The 23,575-nt window shown below is 46.7% G+C and overlaps 1 protein-coding gene across 1 annotated transcript in view; it reads left to right on the top strand.

The window, feature by feature from the left end:
• Nucleotides 1-2,236: 2,236 nt before the first annotated feature.
• The window catches only part of M1AP (meiosis 1 associated protein), a 74,551-nt gene continuing 53,212 nt past the window's right edge, over nucleotides 2,237-23,575 (top strand). The window contains exons 1-2 of the mRNA XM_025184314.3: nucleotides 2,237-2,527; nucleotides 9,261-9,443. Coding sequence (XP_025040099.3) covers nucleotides 2,282-2,527; nucleotides 9,261-9,443 — 429 coding nt within the window. The 5' untranslated portion in view covers nucleotides 2,237-2,281. The remainder of the gene's footprint in view (nucleotides 2,528-9,260; nucleotides 9,444-23,575) is intronic.

Consider the following 23,575-nt stretch of genomic DNA (forward strand, 5'->3'; position numbering starts at 1 on the left):
GGTTGAACCTCTCTGCTCTGGCACCCTCAGGATCTGACCAGTTCTGAACCACAGCAATTTCCGGATCACATGAGGTCAGTATTGTTTAGCAGCATTACCAACACTTCCATTGTTTACTGGGCTGTTAGAGAATAGTGATAGAAATGTAGCCGTGTTAGTCTGGGGTAGCTGAAGCAAAATGCAGGACAATGTAGCACTTTAAAGACTAACAAGATGGTTTATTAGATGATGAGCTTTCGTGGGCCAGACCCACTTCCTCAGATCAAATAGTGGAAGAAAATAGTCACAACCATATATACCAAAGGATACAATTAAAAAAAATGAACACATATGAAAAGGACAAATCACATTTCAGAACAGGAGGGGAATGCGGGGGGTGGGAGGGAAGGAAGGAAGGTAAGTGTCTGTGAATTGATGATATTAGAGGTGGGGAGAGTGGGACGTCTGTGAGCTAATGGTATTAGAGGTGATAATTGGGGAAGCTATCTTGGTAATGGGTAAGATAGTTCAAGTGTTTGTTCATTCCTTCCCGGAGAGTGTCGAATTTTAACATGAATGACAGTTCAGAGGATTCTCTTTCAAGTGCAGATGTAAAAGGTCTTTGTAGCAGAATGCAGGTGATTAAGTCATTGAGAGAGTGTCCTTTCTGGTTAAAACGGCAAGAAACTGGTTTTTCTTTGTGATCTTGTCTGATATCTGTTTTGTGGGCATAGCAGACGGACACTTTCGGCACATGATAGCATAAATTATATTTCTGGATGCGCAGGAATATGTGTTCTTGATCTTATAACTCACTTGGTTAGGTCCAATAATGATACCATTATTGGACCTAACCAAGTGAGTTATAAGATCAAGAACACATATTCCTGCGCATCCAGAAATATAATTTATGCTATCATGTGCCGAAAGTGTCCGTCTGCTATGTACATTGGACAGACATCTCAGACACTTCGCCAAAGGATTAATGCCCACAAAACAGATATCAGACAAGATCACAAAGAAAAACCAGTTTCTTGCCGTTTTAACCAGAAAGGACACTCTCTCAATGACTTAATCACCTGCATTCTGCTACAAAGACCTTTTACATCTGCACTTGAAAGAGAATCCTCTGAACTGTCATTCATGTTAAAATTCGACACTCTCCGGGAAGGAATGAACAAACACTTGAACTATCTTACCCATTACCAAGATAGCTTCCCCAATTATCACCTCTAATACCATTAGCTCACAGACGTCCCACTCTCCCCACCTCTAATATCATCAATTCACAGACACTTACCTTCCTTCCTTCCCTCCCACCCCCCGCATTCCCCTCCTGTTCTGAAATGTGATTTGTCCTTTTCATATGTGTTCATTTTTTTTAATTGTATCCTTTGGTATATATGGTTGTGACTATTTTCTTCCACTATTTGATCCCATGAAAGCTCATCATCTAATAAACCATCTTGTTAGTCTTTAAAGTGCTACATTGTCCTGCATTTTGCTTGGGCTGTTAGAGGACATTGAGGGGTAAATTAGAGCTAAATAACAGCCCAGAATACTGAGAGCCAGGACTGGTGGCTGTAAACAAACTTTATACAACTGCAGTAAACTTGTCCATGCCCATGAAAAGTGGACATCTGGCTAACTAAAATCATTCTGGACCACAGATGTTTCTGGACTAGAGAGGTTCAACCTGTACTTCTCACTCCCCAGAGGGATTAGCTACATTTGTGAGGTTGAATCATTTGATTTTACTTCTTCGCTAGCTGCAGTGATATTATTTCCCTCCCATATGCTAGGCCGAGTCCAGGCTGGATTTGGCACCATGTCTCACTGGCTATGTCTAGACTGCAAGCCTCTTTCGAAAGATACTTTCAAAAAAGCCTCTTTTGAAAAAGAGCATCTAGACTACAACCAGTACTTTCGAAAAAGCAAGCCACTGTTTCAGAAGAGAGCACTTAGGCAGTCTGGATGCTCTCTTTCAAAAAAGCACAGTTTGCACTACATAACATCTTTTTTCGAAAGAGCACTTTTAAAAAAAGACATAATTTCCTCATAAAACGAGGTTTTCCATGGTCGAAAAAACCTCCGCATTCTTTCGATTTATTTTCGAATGAACATGGCAGCAGCAGTCTAGATGCAGGGGAAGTTTTTTCAAAAAAAGGCCACTTGAAAAAAAAACCCTGTAGTCTAGACACACCCACTGTGACAGTCTCACTCATTCCAGCTTTCTGGTTTTTCCTTTTCAGAGGCAGGTGGGTGACTGGACAGGCGGTACTCCGTTTCCTGTTTGGATGCCATGAGTTCCACAGCAAGGAAGGGGTGCGCTGCTGGTAAATCTTATGCCCCGGCACACTCGTGGCAGCTTCCACAGATCATCATTGTGGACGTCAAGCCACCCTTTTGGGCCAACACCTGCTCTAAACTTTGTGAAGCCCTTGAAAACTTCTTTTGTCTGGCATGTAGTCTGGCAGGTTCCTGTCGCATCCCACTGCTGAGCCTCTATGTGGTGCAGAACCAGCATGAGTGCCTGCTTCCCTTTGTGGTGAGCGTAAAACGATTTTAGTGCCTGGTGTTCTCAACCTTTAGCAACCAAGGGCCCCCATTTTGATTTAAAATGTTTTGCAGACCCCCCCAACCATTTTCCCCCACTCCCCAGGGCCCCACCCCATCTCTTCCCTCCCCTGCCCCTCCTCCTCTCCCTGCCTCCTCCCAAGCATGACCCCTCCCTGCTTTTCCCCTTCCCTCCCAGCCCCTCCCACATGCAGCAGAGCAGCTGTCCCCAGCACGCAGGAAGCACTAGCAGGGAGGGCAAGAATCCATCAGCAGGGTCAAGAGTACTCTTGCAGACCCCAGGGATCCACAGACCTCAGTTTGAGAAACATGGTTACAGAGCTCATATTTTAAAGACTGTAGCACAATGAGGATGAATTAGAAGTTGTTATATGTAACGAAATTTATGATCCTCAATCACTTTATGGGTTTCATGGAAGAAATGAATCTTAAAAGGAGGGATTTGAAATGACAGTGCCTAGTGACCAGATGAAATCAACTGCCGCAAGGGCTGGGTTCAATATCTAGGGGCACCTCTTAACTACGCAGAGCCAACTCTAGCCACCACCCAGTCTTCTGGGGAAAGTTCACCCTGCCTCTCCCATCCCCCAGTGCCTCTAGGAGGGGATATTTCCCTTTTCACAGCACTGTATCTGTTTATAACAAAAGATACGTTTTATTAAGAGGGAAAGGGAACCGAGCATTAGTTTGGGAAAACACCACAAGAACATTCAAAAACATGCAATCATAAGACAAACACCCATCCAGAGTACATTGGGCAGTGTCTCGTGCCTCAGTTTCTCCCCTTGGAGTGTTAGTCTGACAAACAAATGCTCCTTTAACACACCATTCCCTTCCACTGTACCCCACTCCCAGTTGCTGTCGTTGGTCAGCCAAGATCCAGAGTTCAGAGCTGTGTTCATGGCAGTTCACCTCCCACGCTGGGGAGCAGGAGGAGAGGTGGTGAACCAGTCCTCAGCTGCTGCTGCTCCAACTGTCTCACCTCACTGCTGCTCCATCATTCGGTCTGCCCCTACTGGCCACTGCACAGTTGCTTTCTCTGCTGCTCTCTTTAAATCCCACTCCTTAACTCAGCTCTCAGCTGGTGAGGGTCCACTGAAATGCTGCCGCACACTAGGCTTAGCACTTAGACCTGGTTATCGGTGATTTCAGCTCTAGGCTATGTCTAGACTACAGAGTTTTTCTGAAAAAACTTCTAGACTGCCGTTGTGTTCTTTCTAAATTAAATTGAAAGAACGCTGCAGTTTTTTCAACAACAGTAAACCTAATTTTACGAGGAAGAACGCCTTTTTTCAAAAGAGCTCTTTCAAAAAAACGCATTCTTGAATGCAAACAGGACTTTTTTGAAAGAGCATACAGATTGCCTGGGTGCTCTCTTTCAAAGAAGCGAATCGCTTTTTCGAAAGTGTTTGGCTGTCTGGACGATCTCTTTCGAAAGAGGCTTGTAGTCTATACGTACCCCTAGTGATCACTTGACAAAACAAGGTGCTCAATTGATGCTACTCAGTTGTACCTTTAAACTGGAGAGGATGAGAGTTAAGTTGTGTCTAGGACACTTATGCAGAGCCCCCAGCACCAGGTACAAACAGCTGTCCCCACCCTCTGTCCTTTTTCCACTGGGATTTGGCATCTCTATCCCTGCTAGTAAGTGCAGTTCAGTTGAGGGTGACCCCCTCAATCAGGCCACGCTAAGTCCAGTTCTGCTGCCCTTTACACATACAATAAAGATAGTATTTCATTATCCCTGCATTCAATACCTCAGTGATTTGTAACCCACCCCCAGCCAGAAATCAGTCACTTTGGCACCACAGCGCTGCCAGCTGAATAGCTAGGCAGGATAGGAGTGATTGTACAAATACACTCTGATCTTGAAGTCTTTTTCCCCCGGCTCATCACTAGATTTCAGGGAGAGCTCATTCAGATCCTACTTACAAAATTATTATACATAAAGAAATTTCTGAATCACTTTTTATGAGTTTCATTGAAGAAGTGAATCTTAAGGAGGAATCTGAAAGAAGAAGGCCTAGGGTCTTGGAACTCTTGAGATGTACATTTTCCATAACTGAGCGATCATGTGATTTTACTGCTGTAACCCTTGCCCTTCTCCAACTGATGGTTGGATCATCCCACTCTGCTAACCACAGCTGAAGTTTGATAGTGAGCCCATTGAGCCATGGAATTTGCTGTGTAAAGCATCAGCTCAGCCTCAGCACTGCTCTGAACGGTGCCACCACAACTAATTTGCCAGGGATCAGCATAGAGCCTTGCAACCTAATGGACTCTGACTAGGATCTGCTTCAGATCAGGACAGTAAACAACCAGCATCCCTCTGGCTCAGGTCAAGCCTGATCACCTCCTCTGCCTATGGGATCCATATGGTAACTGCTGTCACCTCACTGCATTATGATCATCTAATTTGACCTCCTATGTTTCACCCTTCACCCAGTCACAGCTGTATCGAGCCCCATAATTTATACCTGACTAAAGCACATTTTCCAGAAATGCATCCAGTCTTCATTCAAAGACTCCAAGATGTGAAGAATCCATGAGTTCTCTTGGTAGTTCCCTTTTTTTTAAACAATGCCTTTTTAAATCTCTCTCTGCTACTTTGACTTGGTTGTTAGGCCATGGTGGCACTTTTTTGGTTCTCTTACTGTGTTTTTACATTTAGGGTATACATTTAAGTTGAGCTTCTATTATGGTGTCTTCGAAAACTTTCCATGCATCTTGCAGGGATTTCACTTTTGTCACTGGACCTTTTAATTTTTGTTTAACTAACCTCCTCATTTTTGAGTAGTTCCCCTTTCTGACATTGTTTTTCCCACTACAAGGTTGTTACATTAATTATATTAGGGTCACTATTTCCAAGCAGTCCAGTTATATTTACCTCGTAGACCAGAACCTGTGCTTCACTTAGGACTAAATCAAGAATTGCCTCTCCCCTTGTGTTTTTTATCTTGATAGCCTCTCTAATCTCCCTTAGCATTTCATAGTCACTATCACTATCCTGGTCAGGTGGTTGGTAATATATCCCTACCGCTATATTCATACTATTAGAGCAGGGCTACTCAACATGTGGCCTGCGGCCCATCTGTTTGCAGCCCACAGTGCAGTTTGGGTTTACACGGGGCTCAACATGCGGACTGCGGGCGAGAGCCAAAACAAAAAAGTAGTCAATATAATGGTCTTCTGTTGACATGTGTTTTAGTAGTTAAATTCCTGGGCTGTCATTGCTCATTAAAAATGCTGTCATATGGGTGGAAATCAGGTAAATATTGCATTTTATTAATATCAACAGAACTTACTTAAATGGGGCCTGCATGTTGTGTAGTCTTGCCTTTATCTTTGTATTCATGCCCGTCAGTATGAAAGAAGCTCTTTGCATATATTTGCATATATATTTGCATGTGTATGCAACCACACTTAAGTTGTGGCCCTTGGCATGTGCTGTTAGTATCATTGTGGCCCCTGGGGCTTCCAAAGTCAAATAGCCCTGTATTAGATCATGGAAGTATTGTCCATAAAGATTATATGGAACAGTTTGGTTCATTTAAGATTTTTACTTCATTTGATTCTACAACTTCTTTCACGTATAGTGCCAATCCCCCACCAGCATGAACTGTTCTGTCCTTCTGATATATTTTGTACCCTGGTATTACAAAATATTGATTGTTCTTATTCCACCAAGTTTAGGTGATGCCTAATACATCAATATCCTCATTCAATATGAGGCATTCTAGTTCACCAATCTTATTATTATGACTTCTAGGCTGTGTCTACACTCGCTGCTTCTTGCACAAGTACGGCCATTCTTGCGCAAGAATCCGCAGAGCGTCCACACTGCCTGCCTGCTCTTGCGCAAGGAAATTTACAGTTCGCCGTGGTAGGAGAGGGCTCCTTGCGCAAGAGCTACACTCTTTTTTTTAACAAGTGTAAACCCTCTTGTGCAGGAGCTCTTGCGCAAGAAGGCAGTATGGACGCTCGGCAGGGATTTCTTGCACAAGAAAGCCCTATGGCTAAAATGGCCATGAGAGCTTTCTTGCGCAAGAGAGCATCCACACTGCCATGGATGCTCTTGCACAAAAGCACATCTCTCACATGGCAGTGTGGACGTTTTCTTGTGCAAGAAGCTGCTAGTGTAGACATAGACCTAGTGTTTGTATATAAACACTTTAAAAACATTTCATTATTTAGCTGTCTGCCATTACCTGTTGACTGTTTCTCATCCGATCTTACCCATATCTTATCATCTACCATCCTCTTCTCTTTACTAGGACATAGAGAAAAGATAATCCCAACTATACATACAAAATGGTGGGTCCTAAATTAGCTGTTAGCAGACATGAAGGATTTTTGGCATCATCATGGAGAGTTCTTTGAAAACAGCTACTCAGCTTGTTTCGAGTGCTGCTGCAGGCTAACAGAAAGTTAGGAACCATTAGGAAATGGATAGATAAAAAAAATCATAATTCCGTTATCCATTGCACACTCACACCTTGAACACTGCATGCAGTTCTGAAAAAAGATACATTAGAATTGGTAACGGTGCAGACAAGGGCAACAAAAATGAACATAAGACCATCTGGCCACCCTCTCCCTCACCCCAACTCCCTGCTCCAATTCACCACCCCAACTCTCTGTACTCCTCTTCCCCAGCTCACAGCTTCCTCTTAGACTCAGCACTCCCTCCTACACCTCCTCCCCAGGCCAGAATCCTCTCCTATGGCCATACCCCCTCTCCTCCCCGATTCCCCCTTCCCAGGTCACACCCAATTCCTCAGACCCTGCACTCTCTCCTTTCCTCCCACAGGCCAGATTCCTCTCCTGCATCCATATCCCCTCCCCTCTCCTGCACCCCAATCCCCACCCCAGGTCACAACCCCCTCCTTCACCCAAACTCCCTTTCAGACCCCGCACCCTCTCCTGCACCTCAGTCCCCTATTCCATGCTCCTTTCTGCACACAAAAGTATGACTCTTGACCACTTACCAAAATCTTGGAGTGGCCCCCATCAAAAATTATTGTCCACCCTTGGTGTAGAGAAAGCCTAACTTGCAGTCAGTTAGCTTCCAGGTTCTTTGTATTGCATCTGCCTTATTCAGCTTTCATTCCATACAGTTGGGGAATACAATAATGCTTTGCATTAGTGCCCTTTATTTAGAAAACAAGTACTGTATTTAGATAGGGTATCCTTTAAACACGCTATTGTGAATCTGAATGTGGAAGTGAGCATACCCCTACATAAACATCTTTACTCTGTTTAGAAAATGGCTGTGCCAAGCAGGACAAAGACTAGAGTCTCCCAGTAAGGATGGCAGGAGATTGCAGACAAATACAGTAGTACTTTGTTTGATCTAGAGCTTTGGGATTAGGAACTAATCCAGTGTTATTTCTACATATTCACTAGTCTGGGCCCATTAACTAAAGCTGCAGAAGGTTAAGGATTAAAGCCCCTAGCACACTAATTGTGGCTTCTTTTGCAGAGTAAATAGGATAAAGTCTTTGGAGTATGTTCATAAAGCTTTGACCTGGTTTTTAAGCCAAGCAGAGGTTTAAAAAATATATAATTTCTAAAAGAGTTTCTCATACTAGGGCCTGCATAGGCTTACTGGGACTCTCAAAATCCCTGCATCTCTCTCTAAAATGTGCCAGTTAGTATAAACCCACTTGGTCTGGGCACACAGAATTTTCCCCTCTAAAATGTGAAGTGTTATGTTCAGAGTCTAACTCTTACCAGTACTGAGCAGCGTGTTACTCCTCAAGGGACCCCGATGACATTTGTGGAGACTCCCCCAACTCTGAGTAGTGAGTATTCACATTGGGTCACATCAGAATCTAGCTCTGCATTTAATGGTAATGGTCCCTAACACTCCCTGGCTTTCAAACAGATTGCAGTTTGGTTCCCTGGGCTAATGGAGACTGAAGGTCAAATTCAAAGGGGGTCTTGGAATGTAAATGCATGTACACCTTTTGCTGGGGCCATCAGTGTGTATTTAGCAGCAATTTGGTCATTCTGTGGGTCAGCTGTAAGTCTTTGTCACTAGTGTAGTTTAACTGACATCTAACCATTCCACAAAGGGTAGTACGCCCTAGTAGGCTTGATCTCAACCAGCTCCAATGCAGAAAAGTTGTTAACCTCTGTCTACACTAGAGAAAGGTCATGCTTGGGTACCTGTGGTAGAGAACCTTGACAAATCATAAACAAACACAACATAGAAGATGCCTGTCCTCTTGGTAGCTAAGCATTATATCCTCTCTCACCATGGGACAAAACACAAACAGCTGTACTGGGATTCACTTGTGTTAGTGATTTGTGCCTCTGGAGCAACAGACTGAACTAGACAAGTGGTCTATCCAGTCCAGCACCACCGGTTGCCTCCAAGGAAGGTTCAGGAAATTCCACAACAGTCAGGTAGTTATGAGATAACCTTCCCAAAGGTAGGGGCAGGAGAAGGAATCTTCTTCCTAGTCCCTCATTGAGTCAGGTCTTGAAGCAAGAGGTTTATAGCCCTCCCAAAATTCATTATTTTAAAAATCTTTACAATTATAACTTTAGATAGCCTTGTGATCCATGTCACTGTCCAGTCCTTTTGGAAACCTGTCATCCTGGGGCAATGTGTTCCATAACTGATATGTGCATGGTGTGAAAAATCATTTTTGTTTTAAAATTTCCTCTCTTTAATTTCGCTGGATCCTGTCTTGCAGCAAGTAAAAGGGAGCTTTCCTCGGCTGCAGACCTGCATTTCAGAACTGCGCTCTTTACCTAGAGAAGGAACTTTCCAACAAAAGGGGGACAATGTGATGCAAGCTGTGCAGGACGGCCTCCAGCAATTTAAACAGTACACCAGACATATGCCACCAGCAGGCTCAGCAAACCGTTCTGTTGAGGTAAGGAGAGTGCTTGGGAGATAGTAGTAGCCATCAAGTGCAGTCTGTCAGTCTGTCCAGCTGTCTGTACAGGTTGAACCTCTCTGGTCCAGGAATCTCTCCTCTGGCAACATCCATGGTCACTGGACCAGAACGCCCCAGTGTTCGTGGGGTGGGAGCCTGGACAGCTGGGCAGCCCCAGGGACTGGCAGCAGAGCCGGTGGCCAGGAGGGGAGACAGCTGGGAAGCTAGTGGCCCTCCAGAGAGCTCTGACCTCCCCATGTCCAGCAAATTCCCTTATTCCCTTATCCCAGTCAGGTCCCAAGGGTGCTGGACCAGGGAGATCCAACCTGTATATTTTGTGTGTCAGTCACAGTGTTATCTAAGCATCATGGGAGGAAGTAAGTAGCATAAAACAATCCCAAGAAGGAGAATCACACAGCTTGCTCTGTAGGATGCCCAAGATCTCATGCCACTTACAGAGTCAAGTTACTCATGGGATAACATGGCCCTAGATGTGAGAGGGAAGACTGACACATGATGAGAAGCATTAACTGATTGTTCCAACTTCCCATTTTCTACACTGTTAATCTGTAGACATCTTCAACTGGATATTCTTGCAAGTTGATTTTATTTCTCCTAAGATCATACCGAAACCCACTGTCTCTGCATTCTAGATACTTTTGATACCACTTCCCTGCCTGCCTACACTTACGTTCTAGGGTCATGTTCTGCCTATATTCCCTGGATGGAATTTCACTAACATCAATAGGACTTTTGTGCAAAGATCCTAGTTATGATTTAAAGTATGCCAGAGTTCATTAAAACATCAGCTCAAATGGACAAAGGAAAAGCATTTTATTGTGGGATTAGTTGGCACAGTAGCAAAGAACAGGAAAAGCCTACAAAAAGATCATTATTGTAGCACAATCTTTAAATCAATTTTCCATGCAAAAAGCAAATAGGATCAGTACTTGGAAAACAGAGAAACTTTACAGTCAGTATTTCATTGTCTAAGCGGCAGCTTGAGACTTCTGTAGGACTCCTTGCCCCGTGCACTCAAACACAGACCCTTGACCATTATGCCTCTATTGTGTCCCCCTTACTCATTGCCTCTCTAAAGTAAACAGACTCAGTCTTTTCACTCTCATTATATAGAAGGTTGTTGAAGCATCTAAATGTAATTTCCCATCTCTGAATTCTTTCTATTTCTCTTACTCTTTTGTGATTCAGTCGCTAGAAATGAACACTGCACCCCAGGAAAGGATGCCCACTGATGTATAGAGTGGCATTGTAAATATTAGAGGGGTAGCCGCGTTAGTCTGGATCCGCAAAAGTCACAAGGAGTGGGTCTTTGCCCACGAAAGCTTATGCTCCAATACATATGTTTGGGAATGTCTACACTACAGCGCTAATTCGAACTAACTTAGTTCGAATTAGTTAATTCCAACTAAGCTAATTCGAATTAGCGCAGCTAGACTTAAAAACTAGTTTGAATTAGCGTTTTGCTAATTTGAACTAGCATGTCCACACAGAGTGGACCCTGAACAGAGGTTAAGGATGGCCGGAAGCAGTGCCGGCAGGGCATCAGATGAGGACTTAGAGCGTGGAGCTGCTATCTCAGGCTAGCCGAGGGCTGTGCTTAAAGGGACCCAAACCCCACCCCGGACAGACAGTTCTCAGGGTTTCCTGCTTGCAAAGCAGTCCTGGCTTGGAGTGCCCTGAGTGCCCACACGCGGAACATCACAGCACTCGGCCATCACCCCAGCTGCACTTGCCGCAGGCTGCCATCCGGGGGAAGGGGGCAATCGGGGGGATGCAGGAGAACTTCCACCCTGAGAAGCCCGCAGAGCCAGCCCAGTCCTTCCCATTGGGGGTGCGTACCCCATTCCTCCCTCACCTCCTTCCACTTACCCCTCCCTAGCTCCCCTTCCTGATGTACAAAATAAAGACAACGTGTGTTCAAAAATAGAATCTCTCTATTGAACAAAACTGGGGGAGACTGGGAAAAAGAGGTGGGAGAGAGGAAGAGAGAGGCTGGGAGAGGGGAGGGCAACTAAACTGATCAGGGGTTTGGAACAGGTCCCATATGAAGAGAAGCTAAAGAGACTGGGACTTCTCAGCTTAGAAAAGAGGAGACTGAGGGGGGATATGATAGAGGTCTATAAAAGCAAGAGTGGTGTGGAGAGGGTGCATAAAGAAAAGTTCTTCATTAGTTCCCATAATAGAAGGACTAGAGGACACCAAAGGAAAGGAATAGGTAGCAGGCTTCAAACTAGTAACAGAAAGTTCTTTTTCACAAAGCAAAGAGTCAACCTGTGGAACTCCTTGCTGCAGGAGTCTGTGAAGGCTAGAACTAGAACAGAGTTTAAAGAGAAATTAGATCAAGTCATGGAGGTTGGGTCCATGGAGTGCTATTAGCCAGGGGGTAGAAATGGTGTCCCTGCCCAAAGTTTGTGGAAGGCTGGAAATGGATGGCACGAGACAAATGGCTTGGTCACTGTCTTTGGTCCATCCCCTCCAGGGTACCTAGGGTTGGCTGCTGTCGGCAGACAGGCTACTGGACTAGATGGACCTTTGGTCTGACCCAGTACGGCCATTCTAAGCTCAGGGCTCAGGGTCGGGGGTCTGAGTGGACCACCTTGATTTTCATGCACACCTGCTCCTGGGTGGCCAGGCTGGCAGCTATTCTGCCCTAGATGGCCACTTTCCTGTGCCTAGTGCGGAGTTCGTGGACGAGGTGTGCCCGCCTCTTGTGGTCCTGGCCAGGCTCCTGAGAGCCGCCAGCCTGGTCCCGGGAAGAGGCGGAGGGCTGGGGGGCATCGGGTGGCTGGCTCATGGCGTTCCAGGTGCAGGGTCTCCTGGCTGGGTGCTGGCAGGCTTGCACCTGGCACGGGCACCGTAGCCAGCCCATGCCCCTTTAAGGGCTCCGGGGCCGGGAGGGGGGCATGCGAGTTTCCCTGGTGGTGCCCAGAGTGGCCACCAGGGAAAGCTGGGGAGGGCTAGCCTCCCACTAGTTCGAATTAAGGGGCTACACACCCCTTAATTCGAACTAGTAAATTCGAACTAGGCTTAGTCCTCGTGCAATGAGGTTTACCTAGTTCGAACTAAGCACCTATTAAAGTTAATTCGAACTAACGTCCATTAGTTCGAATTAACTTTGTAGTGTAGACCTTAGTCTATAAGGTGCCACAGGACTCCTTGTCACTATTGTAAATATTGTTTTTCTAATAATGCAAAATGGATTTTTTCTGGTCTTGGATGCTGATATGTAGGTTTTTTCATTCTTACATAATTTTGCTTTCTTCCCCCTCATTTCTCACCCACTCCACATTTGGTGAGGATATGGAGGGACTGGGGAGGGTAAGTGATGGATTTTCATTCTGGAACATTCTGATTCTGATTTGGGTGTTTATTTCAGTGTTGGAGGGCAATTCAGAGTAGGGGTAATTCACGGGTGACAGTTACCTTCTGTAACTAACTTAACTGAAAATATGAGCACAGCACAATCTTGCTGCAGCTGAAGGAATAAGAGCATTCACTGCAGTTTTAAATGAACTACCTGGCTATGTCTAGACTGGCATGATTTTCCGCAAATGCTTTTAACAGAAAAGTTTTCCATTAAAAGCATTTTCAGAACAGAGCGTCTAGATTGGCACGGACGCTTGTCCGCAAAAGCACTTTTTGCGGAAAAGCGTCCATGGCCAATCTAGACGCGCTTTTCTGCAAAAAAACCCCAATCGCCATTTTCGTGATCGGGGTTTTTTTGCGGAAAACCAATCTCAGCTGTCTACACTGGCCCTTTTGTGCAAAAGCTTTGCACAAAAGGGACTTTTGCCCGAACGGGAGCAGCATTGTATTTCCGCAAAAAGCACTGATTTCTTACAGTAGGAAGTCAGTGCTTTTGCGGAAATTCAAGCGGCCAGAGTAGACAGTTGGCAAGTTTTTCCAGAAAAGCGGCTGATTTTCCGGAAAAACTGGCCAGTCTAGACATAGCCCATGCGTATGCAGGGCCAGATTTATACCTCACATCCCCCTAGGTCCTAGGCAGAGAATCTTCAGCATCCCTCTGCTTACAGTCTAGTCCCCCCACTGTCAGCCAGGCCCAGCTTACACCAATCTCAGGAAGTTCAGCTCTGGAAAGGGAGGTGCCATAAGTAGGTTAGTTGGAAAAGCAGCAACCTTTCACTGCCCTGAAAGGGGGAGGAAGGGAAAAGAAAGGGGGAGAATAAAAGTCCAGCACCTCTTGATCCCCACCTGCCAGGACAACTTAGCTGCAGTTTACTTCCCCACAGGCTCCATAGAGAACACCCCCTCCCAGCACCACCTGTCCCCAAACTAATTACTAGCCACTTTGCTTGAAGCACTGTTTGCAGACCGTCTCCAGGCTTCACAGTTGTGTCAGCAGACTGAGCTACTACTGGGATGTGCGAGCTGACCCAGGCTTGCTGGAGCCTAGAGAGTCTGGCTCAGGCCACTGGGACAGCAATCCCCCAGCCCTTCCCAGCAGCTGCAAGTGGCATGAGCCATCAGGTCAGATCCTGGCAGAACAGAACAGACAAGGAGACTGCTTCTTCCTCCCCCACTCCCCCGCCAGCCTTGTGCCCCAGGTCTCCTGCAGACTCAGAGCAGCTCCTGATCCCAAAGCCCCTTTGCAATCCAACTCCCTTCCCCAGCCTGAGGGGTGCCAGGGTAAGTGGGGCTCAGCAGTATCTGGTCTTGTGGAGGGTCTGGCCAAGGTGCCTCCCCACACCCAGCTCTAGGAGGAGACACCACTCTCCAGCATACATGGCTCACGGAACCCACCACCCCAAGCCAGCTCCCACCTTATTGGTCTCCCAGGGGGTGAAGAGAAGCCCTCAGTTGGCCACGGGGTCAAGTGGAATAAGCAGTGGGTGGGGGGGAGGGAAGGGCCAAATGAGCAGTGGGTAGATAGGGGCTTCTTCTGCTTCCTTTTATTTAAAAAAAAAATCCAGCTGTGCTGCTGATTCCATGGTGTGTCTAGGCACATGCCCATTGTTCCTAACTGGAAATTTGACCCTGGATGTAGGTGGCATATATTCCACTTCAGGTGGAAACTCTCGAGCCCAACATCCTCAGGACCTGGCCAGTGCCAACCAGAGAATTTGCCAAATCATGGGAGAGTAATATTGGCAGCACCATTTCCAACACTTCTACTGCTTACGGGCCTCTCAGAAGTCATATGGGGTAAATTAGAGCTTAGCCAACAACACAGAACACTAAGAGCAAGGACTGGGGGCTATAAACAAACTTGGTCCCACCATGATAAGTGGACATCTGGCTAACTCAAATGATGCTGGATCACAGATGTTGCCGAACCAGAGAGTACTGGACTAGAGAGGCTCAACCTGTAGATTAGTTTAGCAAACCAGATGAGAGGGAAGAATCCTTACTGTGCTATGCAAGCACACATTACTGTGCAATTTTCATGGAGGGTTTCTGGCTTACATTATAATACAAAAGGCTCTTCAGGGGCATAACATAAGAACATAAGAACGGCCGTACTGGGTCAGACCAAAGGTCCATCTAGCCCAGTATCCTGTCTACCGACAGTGGCCAGCACCAGGTGCCCCAGAGAGGGTGGACTGAAGACAATGATCAAGCAATTTGTCTCCTGCCATCCCTCTCCGGCCTCTGACAAACAGAGGCCAAGGACACCATTTTATCCCCTGGCTAATAGCCTTTTATGGACCTAACCTCCATGAAATTATCTAGTTTCTCTTTAAACTCTGTTATAGTCCTAGCCTTCACAGCCTCCTCTGGCAAGGAGTTCCACAGGTTGACAACACGCTGTGTGAAGAACTTTCTTTTATTAGTTTTAAACCTGCTACCCATTAATTTCATTTGGTGTCCTCTAGTTCTTCTATTTAGGGAACTAATAAATAACTTTTCTTTATCGGCCCTCTCGACACCACTCATGATTTTATATACCTCTATCATATCCCCCCTCAGTCTCCTCTTTTCTAAACTGAAAAGTCCCAGTCGCTTTAACCTCTCCTCATATGGGACCCGTTCCAAACCCCTAATCATTTTAGTTGCCCTTTTCTGAACCCTTTCCAAGGCCAAAATATCTTTTTTGAGGTGAGGAGACCACATCTGTACACAGTATTCAAGATGTGGGCATACCATAGTTTTATACAGGGGCAGTAAGATATTCAATTCAATGCATCCTTCAGGGCTGCAATAGCTCCTTGAAGTTAGAACTCCTGAATTGCATATTTCAAGTCTGCTTAAAGAGCATGCCCTTCCCAGCTTTGCCTTTGGGATGATTAACATAACAAAAGGCTTGTCATTCAAATAATTGAAAGATTCTTAGATGATCACGAAAACATTGCCACAGCACTAAATGCCACTTAAAAGATGGGGAAAAAGGTTGGTGGTGTGTTCCCGAGGTCTGGATGGGAACCAGTGCTATTCAATTTACTCATAAATGATCTTGAAAACGGGGCGAACAGTGAGGTGGCAAAATTTACAGATGATACAAAATTACTGAAAACAGTTAAATTCAAAGCTGACTGCAAATAGTTACCAAGTGACATCAAAACTGTGTGACTGTGCAACACAAAGGCAGCTGTAATTCAGTGCTGATAAATATAAAGTAAATGCACATTGAAAAATATAATCTCAACTATACATACAAAATGATAGGGTCTAAATTAGTTGTTACCACTCAAGAAATACCCAGGAATTATTGAGGGTAGTTTCCTGAAAACATTTGCTCAATGTGCAGTAGCAATCTAAAAAGCCAACAGAATATTGAGAATCATTAGGAAAGGAACAGATGAGAAGTAGGACCCTACCAAATTCAGAGCCATGCAAAACACATCACGGACCATGAAATCTGGCCATTTGTGAACTTTTACCCTGTACTATGCAGATTTCATAGGGAAGACCATCATGTCAGATTGGGGCCCTGACCCAAAAGGGAGTTGCAGGGAGATCACAAAGTTATTTGGGGAGGGTTGTGGTACTGCAAACCTCATTTATGTACTGCTTTCAGAGCTGACCAACGGGAGAGCAGTGGTTGTAATGCTGGCTGGGTGCCCAGTTTTGAAGGCAGCAACTCATCAGCAGCAGTGCAGAAGTGAGGGTGCCAATACCATACTGATGTCGCCCTTGAGAACTGCTGCTTCCAGTGCTGGGCCCCCAGAGTGTGGCAGCTGCTAACTAAGAGCCCAGCTCTGCCAGCAGCAGTGCAGGAATAAGGGTGGCTTGGTATGGTACTGCCACTCTTCCTTCTGTGTTGCTGCTGGTGGTAGCTCTGCCTTCAGAGCTGGAGTCCCAGCCAACAGCCACCGCTCTGTAATGCTGCCTCCAGCAGCTCCGCAGAAGTGCCACAACCCCCACTACAACACCCTAGCGACTCTCACACAACTCCTCTGTGAGTCAGGACCCCTACAACGACAACACTGTGAAATTTCAGATTTAAATATCTGAAATAATGAAATTTATCATTTTTAAATCCTATGGTTACCCCATCTAGAAAAGAGTATATTAGATTTGGGAAAAGATACAGAGAAGGGGAAAAGCTTCCATATGAAGACAAATTAGAAAAACTGGGATTTTTCATCTTAGAAAAGAAATGACTAAAAGGTGGGGGGATAGAATAGAGTAAGGAAACGTCATTTTCTCCTTCACTAACAGAATCATAGAGTTGGAAGAGACCTCAGGAGGTCATCAAGTCTAGCCCCCTACCCAAAGCAGGACCAATTCCAACTAAATCAACCCAGCCAGGGCTTTGTCAAGCCGAGATTTAAAAACCTCTAGGGACGGAGATTCCACCCACTCCTTAGGTAACCCGTTCCAGTGCTTTACCAACCTCCTAGGGAAATAGTTATTCATAATATCCAACCTAGACCACTCCCACTGTAACTTGAGACCATTACTCCTTGTTCTGCCATCCCTCACTACTGTGAACAGCCTTTCTCCATCTTTTTTGGAACCTCCTTTCAGGAAGTTGAAGGCTGCTATCATATCCCCCCTCGCTCTTCTTTTCTGCGGACTAAACAAACCCAAATCCCTCAGTCTCTCCTCATAGGTCATACGCGCCAGCCACCTAATCATTTTGGTCACCCTCCGCTGGACCCTCTCTAATGCATCCACATCCTTTCTCTGGTGGGGACACAATATTCCAGGTGTGGCCTCACCAGAGCCGAATAAAGGGTAATAATCACTTCTCTGGATCTGCTGGCAATGCTCCTCCTAATGCAGCCATTAGCCTTCTTGGCTACAAGGGCACACTGTTGACTCATATCCAGCTTCTCGTCCACTGTAATCCCCAGGTCGTTTTCTACAGAACTGCTACTTAGCCATTCAGTCCCCAGACAATAACAATGTTTGGGATTCTTCCGTCCCAAGGGCAGGACTCTGCACTTGTCCTTGTTGAACCTCATCAGCTTTCTTTTGGCCCAATCCTCTAATCTGTCCAAGTCGCTCTGGACCCTATTTCTGCCCTACAGTGTATCTACCTCTCCCCCTAGCTTATTGTCATCTGCAAACTTGCTGAGGGTGCAACCCATCCCCTCATCCAGGTCACTAATAAAGACGATGAACAAAACCGGTCCAAGAGCAGATCCCTAGGGCACTCTGCTAGAAAACAACCGCCAACCTGACATGGAGCTGTTGATCACTACCCGCTGGGCCCGGCCTTCTAGCCATCTTTCTATCCATCTTACAGTCCATTTGCCAATCCACATTCCCTTAACTTGCTGGCAAGAATATTGTGGGAGACGGTATCAAAAGCCTTGCTAAAGTCAAGGTCTATCACATCCACTGACTTTCCCATATCTACAGAGCCAGTTACCTCATCATAGAAACTAATCAGATTGGTCAGGCATGACTTGCCCTTCGTGAATCCATGCTGACTATTCCTGATCACTTTCCCCTCTTCCAAGTGCTTTAAAACTTAACATAAAACAAGAAAGTCACCCAATGGAATTTATAGGCAGTATATTTTAAAAGAAAATAAATCATTTCTTCATGGTCAGCCTGTGGAGCACTTTTCCAGGGGATGGTGAAAAGGCCCAAATTTGACACTGACACTGTTTCCCTGGGCTTGAACAAAGACATTAACTGGATGTCACATTATAAAGCCAGCCACCCCCGCCTTTTACAGGTCAGGCTTCTGTCAAGCCGGGGAGCCGCTAGCAGGAAAAGAGGGAGGCTTGGATCAAATCAGGAGAGTTGTCATAGAATCATAGAAGACTAGGACTGGAAGGGACCTCGAGGGGTCATCGAGTCCAGGCCCCTGTCCTCATGGCAGGATCAAATACTGTCTAGACCATCCCTGATAGACATTTATCTAACCTGCTCTTAAATATCTCCACAGATGGGGATTCCACAACCTCCCTGGGCAATTTATTCCAGTGTTTGACTACCCTGACAGTTAGGAACTTTTTCCTAATGTCCAACCTAAACCTCCCTTGCTGCAGTTTAAGCCCATCGCTTCTTGCTCTATCCTCAGAGGCCAAGGAGAACAAGTTTTCTCCCTCCTCCTTGTGACACTCTTTTAGATACCTGATATATAGTCAGTTTCACACAAGGCGTTAATAGTTTCATAGCTCGCACCTCTGGAGGAGATAGCCCAGCCCACAGGGACATGCTGGCAGCAGCATGGAGCTAGCAGCAGAATGTCACTCTAGCCCCACTGCACTGCCAGTGGTGATGGTGGGAGCCCCGGTGGGTTTTAAACTACCCAGGGACAGCAGGGAGATGCATGGTGGGGGAAGGTTGCACTGAGACTCCTGATCCCACTGGAGACCTGCCAGAGGGGATTGCCCACTGGCCTGCTAGGAGGATTTGAGGTCTGGCACTGACCCTAAGGTACAGGTTGAACCTTTCTAAACCAGGACTCTCTGGTCAGACAACATGCATTGTCCAGTAGGACCACAGATGTTCCAGGATCAGAGAGTCCCAGTGGAGCCAGCAGAGCTAGGAGCCCAATGTGCAGCTACGGGGTTGGTGGTAGTGGGGAGCTGGCTGTCAGGCTGGCAGCCAGGACAGAGCTGTGAGGGCCAGTGGAAGAGGGGCCAGAAATGGTGGCCTCTCCTGGTCCAGCAAAATCCCTCATTCAGGACCAGTCAGGTCCAACCTTTACGTTGAGTTTGAGACCCCTGGCCTAGCTCTTTCTGAAGAGCTCCTGGCAACAACTCCTTGCTGCATCAGGTGTTGCCCCCAAATGCCATGGACCCTCTCCAAATTCCTCCCCTCTCCTAGGGTACGTCTACACTACAGCGTTAATTCGAGTTAACTTAATTCGAAATAGTTAATTCGAATTAAGCTAATTTGAATTAACGCATCTACACACAAACCCTATTTCAAAATAGTGTTTTGCTATTTCGAAATAGTGTGTCCACACTGAGTGGACCCTGAACCAAAGTTAAGGCTGTCCGGAACCAGTGCTGGCAGGGCATCAGGTTAGGACTTAGTGTGTGGGGCTGCTGTCTGAGGCTAACTGAGCTCCATGCTTAAAGGGACCCTACCCCCACCCAGGACAGACAGTACTCAGGGTTCCCCACTTGCTTGTCTACCTTGATGAAAGACAGCAAAGCAATCCTGTCTTGGAGTGCCCGCACTCAGGACACCACGGCACTTGGCCACATGGAGCCAGAGCTGCCCCTGGGCACGCCGGTGCGTCTCGTGGGGTCATTGCCATCAGCCCAGCTGCACTTGCTAAAGGCTGCCATCCAGGGATCCATCGGGGCGCTGTCAGGATCCAGGATGCCCTGTGGGAGAGCATCCACCCTGAAGAGCCACCCCGGTCCTCCCCACCGGGGGCTCGTGCCTCATTCCTCCCTCATGTCCTTCCACTTACCCCTTCCTAGCCCCCCCCCTTCGTGATGTCAAATAAAAGACACATAAGTTCAAAAATAGAAACTGGGTTTATTGAACAAAACTGGGTGGGGGGGATGAACCTCTGGGGAGACTGAGAAAAGGAGGTGGGAGAGGGGAAGCGAGAGGGTGGAAGAGGGGAGGGGGAAACCTGAGAGGAGGGAGCTGGAAGGGGGAAGCAAGAGGAAGCAGTGGGAGGGGAAGCTCGGGGCCCAGGGTTGGGGGTCTCACCAGACCAACTTGATTTTCATGCAAACCTGCTCCTGGGTTTGCATGTGGCCTTTGGTGGCCAGGCTGGCAGCTATCCTGCCCTAGACGGCCGCATTCCTCCATCTAGTGCGGAAATCATGGACATTGAGGGCATCCCCCATGATCTCCACCCTGGACCAGGAAGGTGCTCGCCTTCTTCAGCCCGTCAGACTCCTGGGAGCTGGCAGACTGCTCCTGGTGAGTGGGGGAGGGCTGGCTGCCAGTGGCTTGCTGGCTCATGTTTTGGGGCCACTGGGTCAGGGGCCCCCGTGGCCACTGTTGGCTCTGGGCTGGCAGGGTTGGAGCTGGCACAGGCACTGTGGCCAAATTCTACCCCTTTAATCACTCCGGGGCTGGGGGAGAGGAGAGTAAGTTTTCCTGGTTGTGCCCAGAGTGGCCACCAGGGCTCCCTGGGATAGGCTAGAGGACCCCGATTTTGAAATAAGTGTCTACACAGAGCTTAATTTGAAATAGCTATTTCCAGTTCGGCGTTACTCCTCGTAGAATGAGGTTTACCAAATTTGAATTAAGCGCTCAGCTATTTCAAATTAATTTTGAAATAGTGGTTTGCATGTATAGACGCTAGTAAAGTTAATTTGAAATAACGGCTGTTATTCCGAATTAGCTTTGCAGTGTGGACATACCCCTAAGAAGCAGGTCCACTTAAAGGGTGTAATAGGGTCCTTGGTGGGCTGGGCTACCTAATGGTTAGTCCCACTCAGTAGTGGGAGGCAGGGTAGGGGAGCGCAGGATCACCACTCCACCAGGGCCCTTTGACTTACCCACCCCAGATCACTCCCTAAGGGTATGTCTACACTACCCCGCTAGTTCGAACTAGCGGGGGTAATGTAGTCATTTGCATGAAGCCGGCCGGCGCCATTTTTAAATGCCGGCTAGTTCGAACCCCGTGCCGCGAGGAGTACAGCTAGTTTGGATTAGAGGCCTAATCCGAACTAGCTACTCCGTGCTGCGTGTAGCCGCACGGCACGGGGTTCGAACTAGCCGGTATTTAAAAATGGCGCCGGCCGGCTTCATGCAAATGAAGCCCGGGAAATTCAAATCCCGGGCTTCATTTGCAATTGCGGATGACTACATTACCCCCGCTAGTTCGAACTAGGGGGGTAGTGTAGACATACCCTAACTCTGTTTCTCAGTCTCAGCTTCTGATCCCAGATAAGGCAAAAGAAACCAAACTCAGTCCCCCACAAGGCTGAGCACAGAGTTCCTTTCCCTTAGGGAGGCTTCTCCAGCCCCTTTGTCAGGAGCCTTCAGGGAAAGTCTGTCCCCCTTCAATGAGCTGGGCTATTCCCTTTTCAACTCTGTTCCCAGCTGGAGCATGCAAGGGCAGGGCTCCCTGGACCCGCCCTGTTCCTTTACCTTTTCTGTCCCAGTCTGGCGCTTGCATACCCCATCTCAAAGGGAAGGTAACATAATACAGAAGCCTACCCAACCACAATCTTAGTCCAGCAGAGGAATCTGTCCTATCTCAAGGACTCTCCTTCTGCCCCACTACCTCCACGAATATGATTCAGTTCTGTGGAGATCTGGAAGCCTATTTTTGCTGCCTTTGCCTACAGGAATATTTCCAACACATCAATGTACAACACACTGACCTTGCTGCTCTTTCCCACCAATCCCACAAGAGGAAGGTTTCTATGTGGACAGCTACTAACGTTCGTAACAAGAATCTTGACTTTTACATTGACTGCTTCCGCAAACGTGCTTGAGCTGACATTGTCAGAAAACAATAGCATATAACCTCAGCCATGCAGAATGTAATGCTATACTCAACCTCAAAAACAATTCTAACATCATAATCAAAGAGGCTGACAAAGGGGGCACTGTAGTCATCAAGAACATAACAGATTATGAACAGGAGGCCACCAGACAACTCACCAACACCAAATTCTACATGCCTCTCTCCTGTGATCCCACTAAAGAATATAAAAAAAACCTGAAACAGCTGCTCATGAGGCTCCCTGATGCTGCTCAGGATCAAATTTACACTAACATCCCCCCTAATCCCCGACCAGGAGTCTTCTATCTGCTACCCAGGATACACAAACCTGGAAATCCCATCATCTCAAGCACTGGCACACTTACAACAGGATTATTTGGCTATATTGACTCTCTCCTCAGACCCTATGCTACCAGCACTCCTAGCTTCCTTTGAGACATCACTGACTTTCTGAGGAAACTACAAAACATCAGTAATCTACCAGAAAACACCATCCTGGCCACCATGGATGTAGAAGCTCTTTACACCAACATTCCACATGAAGATGGGTCATAGGCTATCAGGAACACCATCCCCCATAACAACACTGCACACCTGGTTACAGAGCTCTGCGACTTTGTCTTCACCCGCAACTACTTCCAATTTGGAGATAATTTGTATCTTCAAGTCAGCAGCACAGCCATGGGCACCCGCATGGCACCATAATATGCCAACATCTTTATGACTGACCTTGAACAAAGTTTCCTTAGCTCTCTCCCCCTAACAACCTTACTCTACTTACACTACACTGATGCCATCTTGAGCATATGGATCCACGGGAAAGAAATCCTTGAAGAATTTCACAGGGATTTCAACAACTTTCACCCCAGCATCTACCTCAGCTTGAACCAGTCCACACGAGAAATCCACTTCCTTGACACTACAGTACTATTAAATGATGGACAAATTTCCACCACCCTACATAGGAAACCTACCGACTGCTACACTTACCTTCATGCCTCTAGCTTCCATCCTAGACACATTTCCCAATCTATTGTATACAGCCAAGCCCTCAGATACAACCATATTTGCTCCCATCCCACAGACAGGTGAGTGCTAACAGGGAGTTTAGAGAGGAAGTTCTCCGGGTAAAGGAGAAGCAGATACAGGACTCTTGAGGGAAGTGGCTGTCTGCAGTGTGTGTTATTTGGGGCTTTCTTGCTGTGTGCTGAGCTTGTATTTGTGAGTGAGGGTGTGTGTGTTTTTTCCCTTCCCCTTCCCCCTCTCCCTCCCCTTCACGGAGTGTGTGCTATGACTGGCAGGTGGAAACTGTTGG

Source organism: Pelodiscus sinensis, chromosome 4 (genome assembly GCF_052426305.1).
Source record: "Pelodiscus sinensis isolate ZL-2025 chromosome 4, ASM5242630v1, whole genome shotgun sequence".
Classification (NCBI taxonomy): Eukaryota; Metazoa; Chordata; order Testudines; family Trionychidae; genus Pelodiscus; species Pelodiscus sinensis.